Source organism: Ixodes scapularis, unplaced genomic scaffold (genome assembly GCF_016920785.2).
Source record: "Ixodes scapularis isolate PalLabHiFi unplaced genomic scaffold, ASM1692078v2 PGA_scaffold0__279_contigs__length_252992795, whole genome shotgun sequence".
NCBI lineage: Eukaryota > Metazoa > Arthropoda > Arachnida > Ixodida > Ixodidae > Ixodes > Ixodes scapularis.
The window spans coordinates 633,091-651,334 of NW_024609835.1; the positions used below are offsets into that span (position 1 = coordinate 633,091).

Sequence of the window (18,244 nt, forward strand, 5' to 3'; positions counted from 1 at the left end):
AAAGCATTACTTGTTCAGACCACATTGTCTCAGTTTTTGGACTTAAGTTAAATGTTAAAACGCGTGATAAAAATTGTCACGGCTTATAGGCCATTTCTTACAAATGAACATCGGGTGATTCTCGGATGGTCGTGGCAGCCACGAAGAAATAGAAGATTCTCACCCCTTTGCGACCGTCGCTTGGGTGGTTCGTCGCAAAAATGGACACAAGAATGAGTGACAAGTGAAGCCAGCTGATTAAGGTCAAGAAAAAGAAGACAGAGAAGTTAACCTGGAGTATTAAAAACATACTAAAACAATCTCGAACTTTAGTATTTGCCGTTTCGTTCCGTTATAAAATAAGATAGGAAAAAAAAAAAAATGCTTCCCAGTTTTAGATATTCCTTTCAAATATCTAATGTTCGGCATTTGCGACCAAGGAAATGGGCATTTCATTTAAAATGCTCACCATCCGAGAAACCGAAACCGCTTCTTTAAAGTCGCAATTGTTTTTATGTAAAGGAAGGGTAATGTAGCTTGTACCGTCCAACACATTGAAGCATCATGTTGCTAACGATCGTGCCGCAGCGTAATTGATGCCGCGGTACGACCGCTGGCAGGTCGTAGCTGTATCAGAAATCCTATGTGCACTCAACCAAAGCGGCACCAAAGATTCATATTTTCGCGCGTGCAGCCGCGCATGCGCACACCTTCCGGATAAGGCGCCGGACGCGACACCTGTCGCGATCGATACCACGCGCTTCAGACGAGCCCCTTCGGTCCCAACACTACCCAAGTATTCTAGTACACTGTAGTTACGTGACACGACCCGGATCCATTGGGTAAGATTTGGAACACAGCCAGGGGGTCGTGATCAGCCAATCAAGGCTCGGCGTTCTGACGTCACCGCTACCCTCTGCCACCGTTATTAGATTAGCTCAGTTACGGAACTGCTCATAGACGCTACATGCACGAACAGTACACCCCCTCACTCACCACGACTCGCCCGGTGTCGCTCGACGCGCCGCCAGACGGCTGCTTTGGTAACTGAATCAGGAGACGTACGTTTCAACGTTACTAGAAACGTAAAAACCAACGGAAAAAAACTCTCTTTGTAGTAACTTTTATTGGAGTTTAGTACAAAATGAGGGGCGCGTGGTGTTTTCTAAAATCTTTAGTTTGCAAGGTTTTGCAGCACAATTAATATTGTTTTCATACAAACATGCCTCAGTGGTGATTTCAGGTAGCGCGTCCCGACCTAGGCGCATCTTAACTTCGGTGGTATTCCCCATAGAGTTATTATAATGTACGCTAGAGGTTTAACTGGCGCTAGTGTCTACGCGACTTCCGGGAGGCAAATTGAAGCAGACAGCAACCAAGCAGTCTATTTTTTTCAGTGCTCCTGTGCATTCCTATGGGAAAACGCGCTTGCATTTTGTCAAAATAACATGAATACCTTTTGTTATTTCGGTTGTGCCGGATAGTATATACAAGGTATATGTTGGTATATACCTTTATTAATATTGGGAAAGCGTAATTGCTTTAGTTACATTTTTCTTTACCACCGAACGATGTTAAACGTCGCTGTATTTCAGGCCCAAATCTCTGTAACATGGCAGGTATGTAAAAACGAGCGACGATTTTAAGCAAAATAACGATCGAAAAGAATGTAGAGTGTGTTCAAGGTTAGCTAGCATTCCGGCGGCGCTTATATAATGCTAATATGCCCTCCCTGTCGTTATATGAGATTGACTCCGTCGTGCTCTTCTTTACGATCAGTTAAAAAACATTCGGACGTAAAAAATAAAGTACGTGGGCTACAAAAGGTGTGTCTCTTTATTATTTCCTATGTCGGGCACTTTTATCGGGCACCTGTTCTCTGGCTTCTCCCTATTTTCAAAGATTTGGAGCGTGCGAGTGATGATTTTAACCCAGAACAAGCAGTGCTTATTTATTGGAAATCGGACTATATTACGTGGCTTTCAATTTATTTTGATCATCTGCATGCGCAAGGAGTTACTTATCCAGTGTTCCAGCGTAGTTCTTGTAGACTCTCTTAGTTTTACACATGTCCTCCGTTCGTTTGGCGCATATATCTCCCATGCTATAAAGCGCCGACTCCGTGTTCGCGCTAACAGTGTCCGACAGTGCACATAAATACATGTACGAAGCAGTTTTAGCACCGTTATTCATGCCACGAATTTAAAATAAAAACGCCGTAACTGACCAATTATTTCGTCTGCGTGACTGAGAAATGTTCCAATGTGCCTAGTACGTACAAATTGTTCGTGATATTTGCTCTTATAATCGAGCCCAGAGAGAAAATGCACTCGTTTTTTCCCATAGAAATGCATTACCGGAAGTCAATTTCGTACTGGTTGCTGTCTGCTTCAATTTGCAGCACCACACTAGCGCCAGTTGAACCTCTAGCGTACATTATAATACCTCTATGGTATTCCCTTACCACCGTGCACCGTATCTGTTTCAGCTCCGAAATGGCCGATTGAAGCCGAAATAGATGTCACGTGCAGTTCCTCGAGTGACCGCTGCGGGAGAAATGGCGGTGTTGAGATCGCCATTTGTCGCGTCAGCTGTGCTCTTTGGGACACACAGTTACGAAACGAAAATATAGATGGCGCTTCAAACGACGGCTGTTTAAGGCTGTTTATGGGGCCTTATGGCTGTTCTGCGAACCAGAACATACAGAGCGAAGTACCAGGAAATGGATACAGTGTGCACTGCTTGTGGAGAGGAGGACGAGACGGCTGAGCACTTGACACTCTACTGTAGAGGGCTTCACCCCATGCCTACCGAAGACAACATAGATTTAATAAAGTCATTGGGTTTTAGAGACAGCGAATGGAGAGTGGATTTCAAGACTGTAAAGGTTACCAAACAAAGATTAAGTGAATGGTGGCAGAAATCGAGAGAAAACTAGGTATTGTCTTATTAACTGATGGCAAGGGGGTTTTATAGCCTCACTTTCTTTGCAATGCGGGGCGAATCTAGATTTCATATTTAAATATTCTAAGCTTAAATGGTAAAACAAAATGGCTAGGTGGCGTAAGCTACCGCCCGATCCAAAGGGCTCAGCCGGATTCATCCATCCATCCATCGGCGGATTGAAGTGAGTGGGGGGGGAGGGGGCATAGGGGGGGGGGGGGGGGGGGGGCAGAGCCGTATATGTAGAGAGTTTGGCCATATTCCATTTAGCGCTCTCTGGGCGGTAGCGTTTTGTTCGACCGCAGCGCCGTCTCCACACATCCGGGAAGTTTAGCGGGTTCGGCGGGGTAAAACGAGAGAAAGGGCACGCGCCCGACTCCGCTAGCAGACGACAAACCGGGAGGTTGCCCTTCTCCATCTTTGGGCTCTATCGGCGGGCTCTACCGAACACCGAACTCTCGCTCGTGGCTGCCGTTGTGAAGTGGTTCGCGTTTTTAGAATAGTTGTGGCTACGCCAAAATCAGCCTATAGACCTTTTCCACAAGGGCGCCGCCATCTTGAATTGTCGTCACTTCCAGTATGGGCGAAAACATTACTTTGCCGTCGCCACGCCAATAGAACACATTTAGGATATAAGCCTAACCGTCACACATTCTCGTTTTGGCTCCGCTCTATTTTTTTACTGGTTACAGGTTGAAACGTTTTACTATTTTGTCGTCGCCCATACTGGAAGTGACGACAATTCAAGATGGCGGCGCCCCTGTGGAAAAGGTCTATAGCTCTCTGTTGTTCAATTTTTCTAAATGATCAACTGACATATCTTTTTTCCGTTACTTAAATAGCAGTTGAGTAAGCCGGCAGTACTACCCTCAACTACTGAGTGTATTGCGGCAGGAGAGCACGTTTTATTTATTATTTCAGACTTCCACTCACGGTCGCTAAAGGCCTACACCAGTACGAACTTTGTATAGTAAAAAAGGTACAGCAACCGGATTTACTTTTCGCCAAGAAGCCCGGCCAATCTGACACAGTTTTCCCTATTTCTTTTTATTTGCACGCAGGTAACAGCGCAATTGGACCATGTGTGTCTTTTTATCTAGCATAATATTAAACGAGAACTGGAACACCATAATCTGCGCATCTGCGCTTGAAAGTTCCAAAATGACGCGATTTCAAACAGAGTTTGCACGCCAGCCGGACGCTAGCTACAGCCCACTCGGCGGAGCGGACGATATCCTGGGTGAGAGGGGGACTGCATTTTTTTTTCTTTTACCTTCCCTGCTATGACCCTAATGGAACGGTCTAGACCGTTCCATTAGGGTCATAGCAGAGAGGGTAAAACAGAAAAAAATGCACTCCCCCTCTCCCCCGCAAGCCATCCGCTCCGCCGAGTGGGCTGTAGCTATACTACAGTGTACTAGAATACTATAGTCGGTTACAAGTCAAGAAGGTAGGAGAAACTCCTCCCACAAGCGTGATGCGCCCGTTTCAAATTTCTCCGCAGTCGAAAGAAGAGTTCGCTGGAAACGCTCCTTGTTCCGCTTCAATGGATTCCCACTTGTCTCCGATCCCACTTTAAGAAAGCGACCTTTGCATTCATCGGGACAAGGGCTTGCGGGTACCCCCGATTTGCGACAGATGGCGCTGCGGCGAGAAGAAAAAAATTGGAATCGAATTTGCCTGGAACTTTATGGGAGAGTGCGCAAAATAAACTGAGAGCACGACAGTCCTCCATTGAAAATCCACGAGAAACCTTCTCCGTCAGTTTAACCGGTCGCCACCGTTCGCCCACCCGTAGTGAAAGTTCGCGGTGCTTCACATAGATGGCGCCACAGAAAGAGAAAACCGAAGTAAAAAGAAAATGGGACAATTTTATAACATGTCGCCGAGAGGCATCCAGTTTGATCAATGCGAAAATTCAGAAAAAGGGTGAGGAATGGATGAGTAATGTAAGTAAGAAAGATAGAAACGCTGCCAAGAAGTTTTGGGAGCACTTGAACTCACTCGGTGAAACGACGCAAGCTAGACAGAGGTTCATACTCTCGCATCAGGGAGATCAATTAGAGGGAGATGATGCGATACAATATATAGGAGCAGTGATGGAGGAGAAATTTCGGGAACGGGTACATGTGGAAGATAGGAGAACCGAAGGAAGTAGCAGTCCAGTTTGTGACATCGCGGATTTTGGACAAAGAGAATGGGAAAAGGCGGAACGAAGAGTCCCTAGTGGCACGTCGACAGGCACAGATGGTATCCCTATTAAGCTGGTGAAGAATTTGGGTCCTAAATCTAAGGCAAAACTAAGGGAGGTAGTGAGTACCATGATAACAAAAGGAAATATTCCAGATGAATGGAGGCTTAGTAGGATGAGTATGATATATAAGGGAAAGGGAGATAAGTCTGATATTAGGAATTATCGTCCTATAACCGTGACACCGGTTATTTACAGGTTGGTAATGCAGATTATAAAGAACAGACTGGAGGAATGGGTAGATTGCGAGGGCATACTGGGCGAGTTACAGAACGGGTTTCGAAAACAAAGAAGGTTGGAGGACAACTTATTTTCTCTAACACAGTGTATAGAAATAGCGCAAAAAGAAAACAGACAGCTCTGGCTGGCATTTCTGGATATCAAGGGTGCCTATGACAATGTGAACCAAAGAAACCTGTGGGACATAATGGAGAACTTAAACCTAGATGAAGGACTAACAGCACTATTAAGGAACATTTACAAAGATAACAAGGTGATTATAACATGGGAAGGAAAGGCGACAGGGAAAATAGAGATAAGACGAGGCCTTAGGCAGGGGTGCCCGTTATCGCCTTTGCTGTTTATGTTGTATCTGAGAGGATTGGAGGATAGACTAGAGAAGAGTGGGCTTGGGTTCAACCTTTCTTACAGTAAGCTAGGCCAAAAAATTCAGCAATCCTTACCGGGATTGATGTATGCGGATGATATTGTACTAATGGCTAACAACAGGACAGAGTTGCAGGAATTAATGAGCATCTGTGGTAGGGAAGGAGAGGAATTAGGTTTAGAATTCAGTAGCGAAAAATCGGCAGTCATGATTTTTAACGAGGATGAAGTTGAGAGGCTGAAGATACAGAATATTACAGTTGAGAGAGCTAGTAAATACAAGTATCTAGGAGTATGGATATGTGATGGTGCAGAATATCTCAGAGATCATGAAAAGTATATAATAGGTAAGGGCAACAGAAATGCAGCTGTAATGAAAAATAGAGCACTTTGGAATTACAACAGGTATGAGGTGGTGAGAGAGATTTGGAAAGGGGTCATGGTGCCTGGCTTGACTTTTGGAAACGCAGTGCTATGCATGAAATCCGAAGTGCATGCGAAACTAGAAATAAAACAGCGCGGAGTAGGTAGACTGGCTTTGGGGGCACATTGCAAAACGCCAAACCAGGGAGTACAAGGAGACATGGGATGGGCATCATTTGAGAGCAGGGAAGCGGTGAGCAAGGTAGAATTTGAGGATAGGTTGAGGCTAATGGACGGGGAGCAATGGGCACGAAAGGTTTTCAGCTATTTATACATGAGGAGTGTAGACACCAAGTGGAGACAGCGCACTAGGAAATTAAGAGGAAAGTTTTTGGGCTATAGCGAAGATACGGAAGAGCAAGTCTCAGTTAAGAAGAAAGTTAAGGCCACAGAAAGAGATCGGTGGCTAGAGGGAATGCAGGCAAAGACGGCTCTGGAAAGCTATAGATTAAACAAAAGAGTTATTGCCAAAGAAAGCATTTATGACAATTCTAGGGGAAGCTCATTGCTGTTTGAGGCAAGAACGGGTGTTCTGCGAACCAGAACATACAGAGTGAAGTACCAGGAAATTGATACAGTGTGCACTGCTTGTGGAGAGGAGGACGAGACGGCTGAGCACTTGATACTCTACTGTAAAGGGCTTCACCCTATGCCTACCGAAGACAACATAGATTTAATAAAGTCATTGGGTTTTAGAGACAGCGAAGGGAGAGTGGATTTCAAGACTGTAGAGATTACCAAGCAAAGATTAAGTGAATGGTGGCAGAAATCGAGAGAAAACTAGGTATTTTCTTATTCACTGATGGCAAGGGGGTTTCATAGCCTCACTTTCTTTGCACTGCGGAGTGAATATAGATTTCCCATTTAAATATTCTAAGCTTAAATGGTAAAAGAAAATGGCTAGGTGGCGTAAGCTACCGCCCGATCCAAAGGGCTCAGCCGTATTCATCCATCCATCCATCCAACCGAGGGGGACACAATCCGGTCGCTCATTTAGCTCTCGTTTCACCACCTGTCTATCTTACACCCTGGTCCATACTAAGATGACACAGTATAGCGTCCTGCTGGCGTGCAAATGTTTAAAATCGCGTCATTTTGGAACTTTCAAGCTCAGATGCGCAAATTTTGGCATGCCAGTTATCGTGTAATACTATGCTAGATAAAAATACTCACAGGGTCCAATTGCACTGTTACCTGCGTGCAAATAAAAAACAAAAATAGGGAAAACTGTCAGATTGGCCGGTCTCTTTGTATGATGTATGTGCGGACTCCGCACATACATCAGAGGAGTCTGCTACCGGGAACGAGCCCAGACAATAAAAAAAAATGTCCGAAAATCACTTTGAACGTGAAAATCGGAGTAAAGCAAGTGAAGTACGGCATCTGCTTCCACGTGTATGTTTAGAAAACAAGAGTTGTAGTCCCAGTGAATGTAATACCTTCATCTGCCTTTCATCGGGTTTGACAAGTATCTGGAGCGTGGTAAATTTTGGATTTAGTGCACACCTCACGTTGGCAGTCATGCTGCACAGCTCGTTTGCTAAAATTAAACCTGCAATGCATGCAAGGCAAACCTTCGACGAGCAACGGTGCAAGCATCGTTGGACCAATAGAGGGGCAAACTAAGTTGTAAAGTGAAAAACAGTTTATTACATAACCAGGTTCTAACAGCACACTGGCATCCATGTTTAAGCTAGCTACAATTATACAAATGCAAAAACCAAATTTATGCCCAAAGGGCTCTACTTATCTTAAATTCCACTGCACTAAGATTAAAATGGAGCTAGATTTAGTAGTCTTCACAGTAAGCTTCAAAAGACTGGATCGAGGACAGCCCGCTTCACTGCTGGCGGCCACGAATCCCCTGCAACACGACAAGGATCCGTCAACAAAAAGAAAAAAGGGGAAGACACAAACAACAACACAAGTGACGAAATCTCACCAAATCAAGCAGGACCACAGGTACACTGGACAGGATTCCAAGACGGCAGCAAGCCGCAACTGCCGCTGCAGAGACCCAACCCCAGCATCGGAGCACCCATCCCCAAAGCGTTAGGCACCACCCACCAACCCTCATGGAGTGTTTTACCCTTGAGTGACCCCTTACATACGGCGCATGTTGTGTAGCAGGTTACCAGAGTGACCCCGTATCTCCTTGCCCAATGTACCAAGTGTGACCCCAATGTGTGTAGCGTCGTGGATTTGGAGCAAGCGACCGTAGGTAGTGTCTGTCCCCCAGCCACACATCAGTCACCCAACTGCAAACACAAGCACCCGTCTCAAGCAATTCGCTTGCACCATGTCACCATTCATACAGAGGGAACTTGCAAAAGACAAAGCATAAGGCACAACTTTTAATTCATACAGGTTACAGCAAAGTTTAGTACAGAAAGAAACCGAGACATTGCCCAACTAAAACCATAAGGAAATCGCTTACAAACATAAACTAAAAAAAAAAAAAAAAAAAAAAAAAAAAGGGAGTGCCAAGCTACGAGGTAAAGAGTGACAAGCAATGCATACTCACCACCGGACGAAATCTTCGGGTGCTGCCGACAACGCGGTACGCAACGCGATCGGTTGGAGTCGAGCCCGCGCTAGCAGACGAAGCCAGTGCTTGGAGTCGAACCGCACCAGCAGACGAGGTTGGAGTAGACCCAGGCTCGCAGAGAAGTCGCCTCGAAGTCCAGACAGGCGCGAAACCTCCGACCGTGACGCAACACGCGAAAAAGGCCGCAGCAGTCTTCGCCGGCAAGCACCCAGGACCACTTGCGACGTCTTGACAACGCGAAGCGCCGACGAGTAACTCGCACAACACACCAGACACAAAAAATAGGGGACAAGCGAGCAAAGTCCTTTACTTTTCGTGTAATACAATGGTGGTTGTACAGACATGTGTAAGGCACACAAACTCAGTAAAACCCTATTCAGTTCCCTAAAGCATTTAGAACATCCTGAATGAAACCTTAGCAAATGGGAGCATAAGCCACCGCTGCGAGGTAGTGCTGTTGCCGATTACGAGCAGGCACACCCAAATGGGCCAGGACGCTTCGCAGCAGTGGCAAAATGCGGCCCACACCGCTCGTCGCCGCAAACGATGCCGCACATTAGGCGTCACGATATTGCGGGGAGGAATCGGGTGGCCTTTAGGAAGGGAGTGGGAGTTTCGAGGGGAGGGGGAGGGTGGGCAAAATACGTACCGTGGGAAGGCGTAGGCTGCTGGTTGTCCGGGTGGTAGTTCGAGGGCCCTGCGATGGCCGGCACGCCCGACATGTCGGTAAATGCCATCATCATGGCGCTCGACGAACCGTCCGCAGAGCCTGCCGCTTGCGGGGGAACCACGGGGACGATGGCCTGCTCTTCAAATGGAGGTACTAAGCTAGACGGAGATGGCTTGATGTCGACTGCGGGCAAAATAAGCGAGAGACTGTCTGTAAAACTCGAGCAAACTGGGACCACAAGGGTGATCCTTAAAAGCACAACATACGTTGACTGGAGATTGAAATGTCTGAAGGCAATGAGGCGGGAACATGAACTAGTGCAGGGATGTCTGATGTAGACGCTTTGTGATGGGACTGTTGAGATTCCGACGCTAGCGCCGCCGCTTGTGATGATGATGATGCGACGTCCGCGAACACCGGTACCTGCACAGCCAAAAAAAAAAAAAAAATTAGCACACGCAACAGTGCACGCACGCTTACGGCTGAGTGAACGCTACGTACGTTGTCCGTGGTCATCGACTGTTCCATGAGGTTCGACGGCTCAAAGTCCACGTCGTCCCCATCCGCCCCCGTGTCGTCCCCCACTGAATCTATCGTATGCTGCGACGACATCGAGTTGTTGGCCGCCAGCGCAGACGCACGTAGTCCCTCCACCACTTTGTTACTGGACACCACCATCGCGGACGACGAAGACACCGCCGTCAAAACAGCTCCCGACGAGGTTCGCGCCGCCGCAGGTGACTCTGCAGCCACGGCCGTCACGCGGTCGCTCGACAAGCTGCCGTCCTCGATGACCTCGGGAGACTCCGGTGTCTTAATGCGGGTCGCCGGTGGTGCGCCCTGGTCCTCAGAGTCGCTCTTGTTGGAGTCACTGCGAGAGCGTCTTCGTGGTCGTCCCCTCTTTCGTTTGGACATTGTCGGAGAGTCTGCGCGCGCCGTGCTTATAGTCCTCGAGTCGGCACCGTCCACGCTCACCAGGCCGTGCCTGTTATCACCCGTCACCTCGGCGAGGCCCTTCACCTTCAGCGCTTCGGCCGTCTTGAGTAGCGCCGACAGCTGGTCCTGCGAGACATTCACCTCGCCCTTGTACATGAACTCCACGATGGCCTTGAGGTCCATGTAGCGCATGTCCTTCATGATCACGATCGGGTGCTTGCAAGGATTCTCCACGAACAGAGCCTGGAAGAAGGGACTGCAGGCAGACAGCACCATCCTGTGCGCCTTGAGCGAGTGGCCTTCGCAGGCCAGCGTCACGTCCACCAGCGCCTCGTTGGAGAGCAGCTGCTCGAACACGACCAGCATGTTCGACTGGTGGTTGTTCCACTTGAGGCAGAACTGCTGGGACCCCATCTTGACCCCGTCTTGTTGTGCAGCCGCGACGGAACTGCGCAAACAAGCGTACTCATCAGTGACGCGGGAAACTCCGAAAACAGGCGTCTCAACCCTCAAGAAATAGCAATCACCTGGGCAAATCAATACCTCCAACCCTAGAGCAGGCAAACCCGTACGAAAATTTAGACTAGCGTTCCGGAGCCAAAAGAGCGCGACGCGCCAAGATGGCGACTCCTGTTCAACGTATCAAAATGGCGACGACGCCCTCCCGCACCGTTTGGATCAACATGGCGGATGCTCCCTCCCGCAACAATTGAACATGGCGGTACTATTTCGCAACGCTGGCGAAGAGCCGGCTGAGACATAATGCTCAGCCCAGGCTCCCCTCGAACCTTGGACAATGCCCAGCTTGAACAGCCTCAATAAATATCGCGGGCGACGAAAGCGGCCACCGCAGTTCTAAAATTTACTACCGTGGCAACCAACTGCGCACTACCGCTCCATCAAAAGCTAGCAACGCTAACGTAGAGGAAGAACTAAGATTCAAAAAAGAAGATAAACGAAAACCTCATTACAAATAACAACCTGTCGTGCTACGAAATGTATGTTCTAACATGGCCGTAATAAAAGGACGAAGGAATAAAAGCAAAATCGCGGACCAGTCCGGTTCAACTTCTTCGAGGAAATCGTAGGAACGTAGGCTCAACGTTGCCTAAGCCTAACTGTTCATTGTTCCATCGCCACCCCATGGCGAACGGCTCCTGCCCCATTTTTATGATCACCCGAAAGCTTCCTACAAAATGGGCCGCTATTTGACCCCAAACCATAACCAAAAATCTCAACTAATCCGCCGGGCATACCTATTTTGGACTTGGACTAGTAGCTTGCATTCGTCCGGCTTGCGCGGCTCACCGAGGTGGCGGCATACTTCTTCGCTGCCCCTAGCGACACTGAAAAATTTCGAGTCGCTCCAAAAGACGCCACCAACGCCCCAACGCTATGGTGGCCAACGCTGCCAACGCCACGCTGCTCAAAATGCAATAGATAAATGACCAAATATACGTTTAGCCTTGTATTGGGCGGTAGCTTGCGACACCTATGTTAGTATCGGCCATCGTCCTGTAGTTTGTTGGAAGTTCGAAGCACTGTCGCACTGTGGCACTGTGGTTCGAAGACCTGTGGCGCCTGTGTGGCACCTGAGACCGCAACGGGTCCGAAAGTACACATTGTACAGCGGCGCAGCTGGGGCGGCAGCTGGGGCTCCTCAGCACGTAGCATATCTCCGCATAGGTCTCGATCGAGGCTGTCGGGCCTGTCGGGGCTTCAACAAAACAACGGTGCGAGTGCAACGAAGTCGTCGTGTCGAGGTGAGGTTTTCGTCCTGAGACTTCGGCTTGGCTGGTACTTTACGGTGTTCTTTCCTCTCGATTTATCGTTTTTTTTAATTTCTTCGATTCTTTTTCTGTCAGCCGATATCGGGAAACTAGGCCATCCGTAAGCATCGATTTCGAAGCCGCCTTTCTCCTGTTAGAGATTCCGAAACTATACATTGCTTGCCAGGGCCGGGCAGAAATGCTCCAAAAAAGTATAGTCGGGAATACAAATACTGAGATATACATGTATTTCAAGGACCAGAATAGAGATACTGAGATACATTTGTCTTTTGTGCAACTGTGAGGTGAGCATTGCGAGTTACGTTAACGCGCCTTGTAAGCAATGGCGTCACGAGGGGGGGCGGCGGCGGACCGCCCCGGGTGCAGCAGGGCCACGGTGTAGGAAGCAGGGCTCAGGGGGGTGTCGCGGCGGGCACGGGCCACGAGAGCGGGGGGGGGGGGGGGGGGGGGGGGGGGAGGGGAGGGGAGTCGCAGCGGGCCACCCGAAAGCTGGGGGGGGGAGGGAGGGAGGGGGGTTGAGACGGGCTACCGCCCTGGGTGCAGCTTACCTTCGTGACACCACTGCTTGTAAGGAAAAACTCTTACACTACAGTCCCTCCGTACAGCCAACGCGGTCAGCTGATGACCAACCTAAAGAACATTCATATTAAAAATAGCGCTGTGAGCAGGCTCATTACTAGCGCCACCTGCCGACATCTTGTTGTTCACAAAGCCAAGCCTGGCCCAACCAGGGGAACGCTAGACGACGCTCCCGCCATGCGATGTTCCCGCCATAACCGCCGTATGAATTTGCCATCGTTATTAAACCCTTTAAGTAACGTTTAACTCTGCCTCTGTCATCCGTACCCTCACATTTGGCGCAGTCGACATGTCAAGGAGCCTGGATGCCACTCGCCCGCCCGCACCGCCTGCCTAACTCGCCTGAAGAACCAGTCGCATCTTTTGTTTCGCCCGCTCGCCCGCCCGCCCGCCATGCCTCTTGTCAATTGGGCCGAAGCCACGCCAAGCGACCTCGCCGGTTTTACGGCGGAATACCTTCGCGACGAGTTGTCTCGTCGCAAACTTGACGTCGCCGGATCCAAAGAGGAAATCATCCACCGCCTCCTGGACGACATCGCCCGAAGCCCCCCGCCACCGCCATCGACCCTGCCTCTTCCCGACTCGGCGGCCTCCGCAGAAGGCCCGCAAGAGTCATCGCCTCTCCCGACCCTTGACCCGGCGCAGTCCACGCAGCTACTGACAAGCTTGCTGCAGCAGTTCCTGACCGTGTCTCAACGTGCACCAGCCCCTGTGCAGGTGACTACCCTGCCGGACTTGTCCGCGTCGCTTCCAACTTTTAGCGGCGATGGAGGTATTTCGGCCCGCCATTGGATCGAGGAGCTGGAGCGAACACAAGGACTGGCTTCCTGGGAGCCCTCGACACTTCTCGCAGTCGCTCTCGGCAAGCTTCGAGGCCCAGCCGCTAACTGGAAAGCTGTTTCTGGACGCCAGTGCCTAACTTGGGACAGCTTTAAGGCCGCCTTCCAGGCGCAGTTCGGTGATCGCCTTACGCTTCTGCAGTGGCAGCACAAGGTCACCGCTCTGGTGCAGTCGCCTGCAGAGAGCCTCGTCAACTATTCCCTGGCAAAACTAAAACTCATCTCGAAATGCCCCGTTGTGCTGACTGATGCTCAGCGCATAGAGTATGCTGTTCAAGGCATCAATGACGAACATCTAGCGACATCCATCACAGCGCAGTGTCCTGCGACGGTCCCTGCATACATGGACATTGTAACACGACTCGACCAGACTTTAAGCCATTCTCGTCTAAGGTCAAACCGCACGGAGGCTGAAAGTGCAAGGCCACCAGTTGCCAAACCACACGCAACGCCTTCCTCTACTCAATCTTCAAATCGAGCTGAACGTGTGTCTGCCATACCACAGCGCATTTCGTCTCTTTCACAAGAACAGCAGGAGGCACGATACCTTGCCATCACATCAAAACACGGAGCTCCCGCCCATCGCCCCGGCCAAGATTTGAGCAAGGCTGTGTGCTACAATTGCCGGCAGCTGGGTCACCTCTCCGCCAAGTGCACCGCTGCAAGGACCCCACGTAATCAGCAGCCAGCCAGCTTCAAGACCAATGCCCCTGCCATGTCCTGCCTCCAGAACTCTGAGCCACTTGAGGGCTCAATGGTCCAGTGTGCTGTAGTCCAAGCCGATGTCCCAACAATCGGCAAGGTTGACGCTTTCCCTGACAGTGGGTCTAAGTTGACCATACTGTCGCAAGAGCTTATCGGAACCCTGAGCTTGCTGCCATGGACAAAGCCACCCATTGCTGTCGTTGGTGGCAGCACAGTTGTACCAACTGGTACTCTGTGCACTCGCATCTCCGTTGGTCCCATCTCTGCCGTCGTGGAGGTGATGGTACTTGCGCGCAACCCCCTGCCTCTGATCCTCGGAGAGGACTGGTTCGAAGCAGCACATGCAGAACTTGTTGTGAGGCCGCCTAATCCAACTGAAATTCGCCACCCCAGCTCAGGTGCCGTCTTGTTGTGCCAGGAGAAGGTGTTGCCGAGGATGTCGAACGCTGTCCTTCTCCACACCCTGACTTCTTCCCCGTTTGCACCGACAATCCCTTCGACAGGTGGTCTCCAACTTGAGCCTCTCCCAGATGACAACCAGCCCTTGTGGCTGGCTCTGGCATGCCATGAAAAGTCGCCCCAGCCAGAGCGTGATTCTCCAAAAACATGTAGCCCGAACAGTTTCGAGAGAAACAAGACAAGTTCTATTCTAAGCGAAGCCCAAATTGGCACAGAGCTACAGCCAGAAGAGTCTACTGCGATTCAAAATGTCCTGCAGCGACACATTGCTCTCTTTGCTACAGACGACAACGACTTGGGACTCTATGAAGGAGCACAGCACGCCATTGACCTCGTTTCAGACGCTGTACCCTACAGTCGGCAACCGTATCGGTATGCTGCTGATGACCGACAGTTTATTGAGCAGCAAACTGATGAGCTCCTGAGGAAGGGCATCATAGTGCCGTCTTCTAGCCCTTGGGCCTTCCCCATTGTCATTGTTTCTCGTGGAAGCAAGAAACGACTGTGTGTAAACTACATCCCACTTAACAAGCAGACAGTCAGTGGCGCTCAGCCGCTTCCCCGTGCCGAGGACATTATGGACGACATAGCAGGTTGCTCGCTGTTCGCCCGCCTTGACCTGAGGTTTGCCTACTGGCAAATAAGAGTGCGCCCGGAAGACCAGCTCAAGACGTCTTTCATTACGCATCGCGGCATGTTCCAGTGGACAAGAATGCCTCTTAGACTCAAAAGTGCCCAGCTAAATTTCAAAAAGCCATGCAAGCACTCTTCGAGCAGCTTCGATCCCGTGTGGCAAGCAATGGGCTTGTTGAGAGAAGTAACGGAACGCTCGTCTCGGTGCTGAGAAAGATGTGCAACGCAGAGCCATCACGTTGGGAAGAGAAACTAAGCGCCGCAGCCTTCGCTGTGAACACAGCCGTCAATGCAACTTTACAGTTTTCCCCTTTTGAGTTGCTGCACGGATATGTGCCCAAACTGCCCATGGAGAAGTTCCGACGCCTTGGAACCACCACCCTAGAAGCAAGACTTCTAGACCTTTCAGAACGCCGCAGTGAAGCGCAACAGAATTCTGAGCAAGCTCAGCAACGACGGAAACGTCGCTATGACGAGAGCCATCGCCATGTCACCTTTACACCAGGCCAGCATGTATGGCTTCGACGTCAAGAACCAATCACAGATGGCACTACAAAACTTGCTCCAACGCACAAGGGACCTTATCAAATCATCGCACAGAAGACTCCAGTCACCTATGAGATTCGCCGTATAACTAATCCAGCCGACAATTCATCAAGAGACGAGAGAGTTGCGCACTCCAGCCAGCTCAAAGTATTCCGTCCTCCATACGTTGACCCTACCCTCCTTGCCCATCTGCGACACGCACCGACAGCCTGTGCCGAACCAGACCCTGTGACAACCGGACCAACAGCCAGTGCCGAAGCAGAACCCGTAACAACCGGACCAACGCCTAGTGTCAACACAGAACTTCCAACCCCCGGTCCAAGCTCGAGGACCCAACGAGTGCGACGCCTGCCCAACTATTTGACAGATTACGACCTTTCTGAATGAAAGCTTCGGGACCAAAGGGCCTTGGTCCTATTAAGAGGGAGTCGGATGTGAGCAGGCTCATTACTAGCGCCACCTGCCGACATCTTGTTGTTCACAAAGCCAAGCCTGGCCCAACCAGGGGAACGCTAGACGACGCTCCCGCCATGCGATGTTCCCGCCATAACCGCCGTATGAATTTGCCATCGTTATTAAACCCTTTAAGTAACGTTTAACTCTGCCTCTGTCATCCGTACCCTCACAGCGCAAAAGAGACGGGACAAAAAGACGAAGAAGCACACAGGACAAACGTAGCATTTGTCCTGTGTGCTTCTTCGTCTTTTTGTCCCGTCTCTTTTGCGCTATTTTTAATATGAATGTCCACTACCAACTTGCCCAGCAGACCAAGCTTTTACAAAACCTAAAGAATTCGCAAAAGCAGACGCAAGCGATGGAGCGGCGACCGGCGGTCTGTCGGCCGAGCAGATCGTTCTTACCGCACGCTGCTTCTCGAGCTCTTGCAGTTTTTCTTGCACTGTAAGCTTGATGCAACATAAGATCAGCAGTAGGAGCTCCACTTTCAGCACATGCTTCTTGCCCTCTGTAGTGCGTTGCCGTGCGTGCACGCTCGTCTTTTCAAAGGAAAGCTCTCGCTGGAGCCGGCGTTTTTACTGACGATCTCACCTTGCAAAAGATGTAGTTCAATCGGATTGCTCCCCTGGCCGGGCAGTATTGCGTGTTCCTCTTCGTGAAATTCGCATGGCACACGTTTCTATGCGTGCCACGGCCGCTTGACTGTGTAACCGTGCTTAGCAGAATAACCTGGAGGGTGAGAAAAACTATTGTCTCGCTTACTCAGTGCGCTAGGTGGCTAGTATCGTTCCCTCCACTCGAATTTGTGTGGTTTCGATGGGAATTTCTAGAAGTTTACGCCGGAGTTAAGCCCTTCCTGTTATCGACAGTTGACGACGTAAAGGTACCATCGATGGCAACGTTTCGAACTCATCGAGGCCACGCTTGTTGTACCCTGTTTTGACATGCTTGGACAAAGGAAAAAGTACTAGCTTCCAGCGATTTCGCATCCCCGGGGTAACGTTGTACGGTGACGACTACGAGTGACCCATTTTGAGTCGTGGCCATGCGAACGCACGAATAACTGCCCTCAGCAGAGGTAAACAGCCGCCCGAACAGGTTTGTTATTGTGCAGGGCCACGGGACTTGTACTATTTGGACACTCTATCACTTGCCACCGAAGGGCGCCACAGCACATTCAGAGCTTCAGTGCAGGAGGCATATAGTTACTGAACGGTGAAGACTGCGTGCCATGCTTGACAAAAGGCATCTGCACGAAAATGACACTGTTTTACCGCAAGGGCGCATCTCAGACTGTCGTCTTACCATAGAGTACCGTGCATCCGTCCATACCACATTAAGCGCCCATACCCTAATTTGTAAGATCTGAGAAAATATGCACAAGACATTGTTATGTAAAATTTATGACCGGACAAGCGCCCATCCCCCAATCCCTCGCGATTATCTCTAAATTGTGAGTGGGCGCTTGCCCAATATTTTACGGTATATGCTTCTGTGTCATCCTTAGTGTGCTGAGATCAGAGCCCTATATACTGGGCCCTGATCTCACCACACTAAGGGTGACACAAGATGTCACAGGAACCCGGTGAGATCATGGAGACGTGAAGTTGAGACTTACTTTTACGACAAACGGTTCCCAAAAACGTCCACGCCAATCCGAAATGCACATTCACTCGTGGTTTCTAAATGCGCCCGCCCGCCGTCCCCGCGACCCGCGCCGTCCTGGCCTACCAAGTGTTTTCTTTTGCAGCTTCTAGATGGCACAACGTGTAGTGGCGAACTGCATTGCCGGTTACCTATAAACCAACATGTGTCCCTGACGTCATGCAGCTGCGGTGGCGCTGTCGACGGCACTGCGCATGCGCAGACGCTTTAGTTCAC

General features: G+C 50.0%; 3 protein-coding genes across 8 annotated transcripts in view; 2 read left to right on the forward strand and 1 right to left on the reverse strand.

Annotated features, from left to right (window-relative positions):
- Window positions 1–7,832: 7,832 nt before the first annotated feature.
- LOC8025930 (protein bric-a-brac 2) lies at window positions 7,833–11,747 on the reverse strand. Of its 3 annotated transcripts, XM_029978284.4 has the most exons (5): window positions 11,613–11,743; window positions 9,922–10,804; window positions 9,687–9,843; window positions 9,400–9,603; window positions 7,833–8,066 (listed from the first exon to the last, which is right to left on the reverse strand). In XM_029978284.4, exons 2-5 carry the CDS (start codon window positions 10,768–10,770, stop codon window positions 8,014–8,016), a joined length of 1,263 nt encoding a protein of 420 aa, XP_029834144.2. In that variant the 5' UTR covers window positions 10,771–10,804; window positions 11,613–11,743; the 3' UTR covers window positions 7,833–8,013. The 3 variants fall into 3 exon arrangements, with proteins under 3 accessions (XP_029834144.2, XP_029834143.2, XP_040354712.1); XM_029978283.4 differs by having other exon boundaries at window positions 7,833–9,603; window positions 11,613–11,747; XM_040498778.2 differs by having other exon boundaries at window positions 7,833–9,603; window positions 9,687–10,804.
- Window positions 11,748–11,879: 132 nt separating this feature from the next.
- LOC115318596 overlaps window positions 11,880–18,244 on the forward strand; it is a 56,100-nt gene continuing 49,735 nt past the window's right edge. For all 4 annotated transcript variants that reach the window (XM_040223271.2, XM_040223272.2, XM_040223273.2 and 1 more), the window contains exon 1: window positions 11,880–12,119. The gene's annotated coding sequence lies outside the window, so the exon portion shown is untranslated. The remainder of the gene's footprint in view (window positions 12,120–18,244) is intronic.
- LOC115329896 lies at window positions 13,119–15,572 on the forward strand. Its single transcript, XM_040223269.1, has one exon. The coding sequence runs from the start codon at window positions 13,119–13,121 to the stop codon at window positions 15,570–15,572; it is 2,454 nt and encodes an 817-aa protein (XP_040079203.1).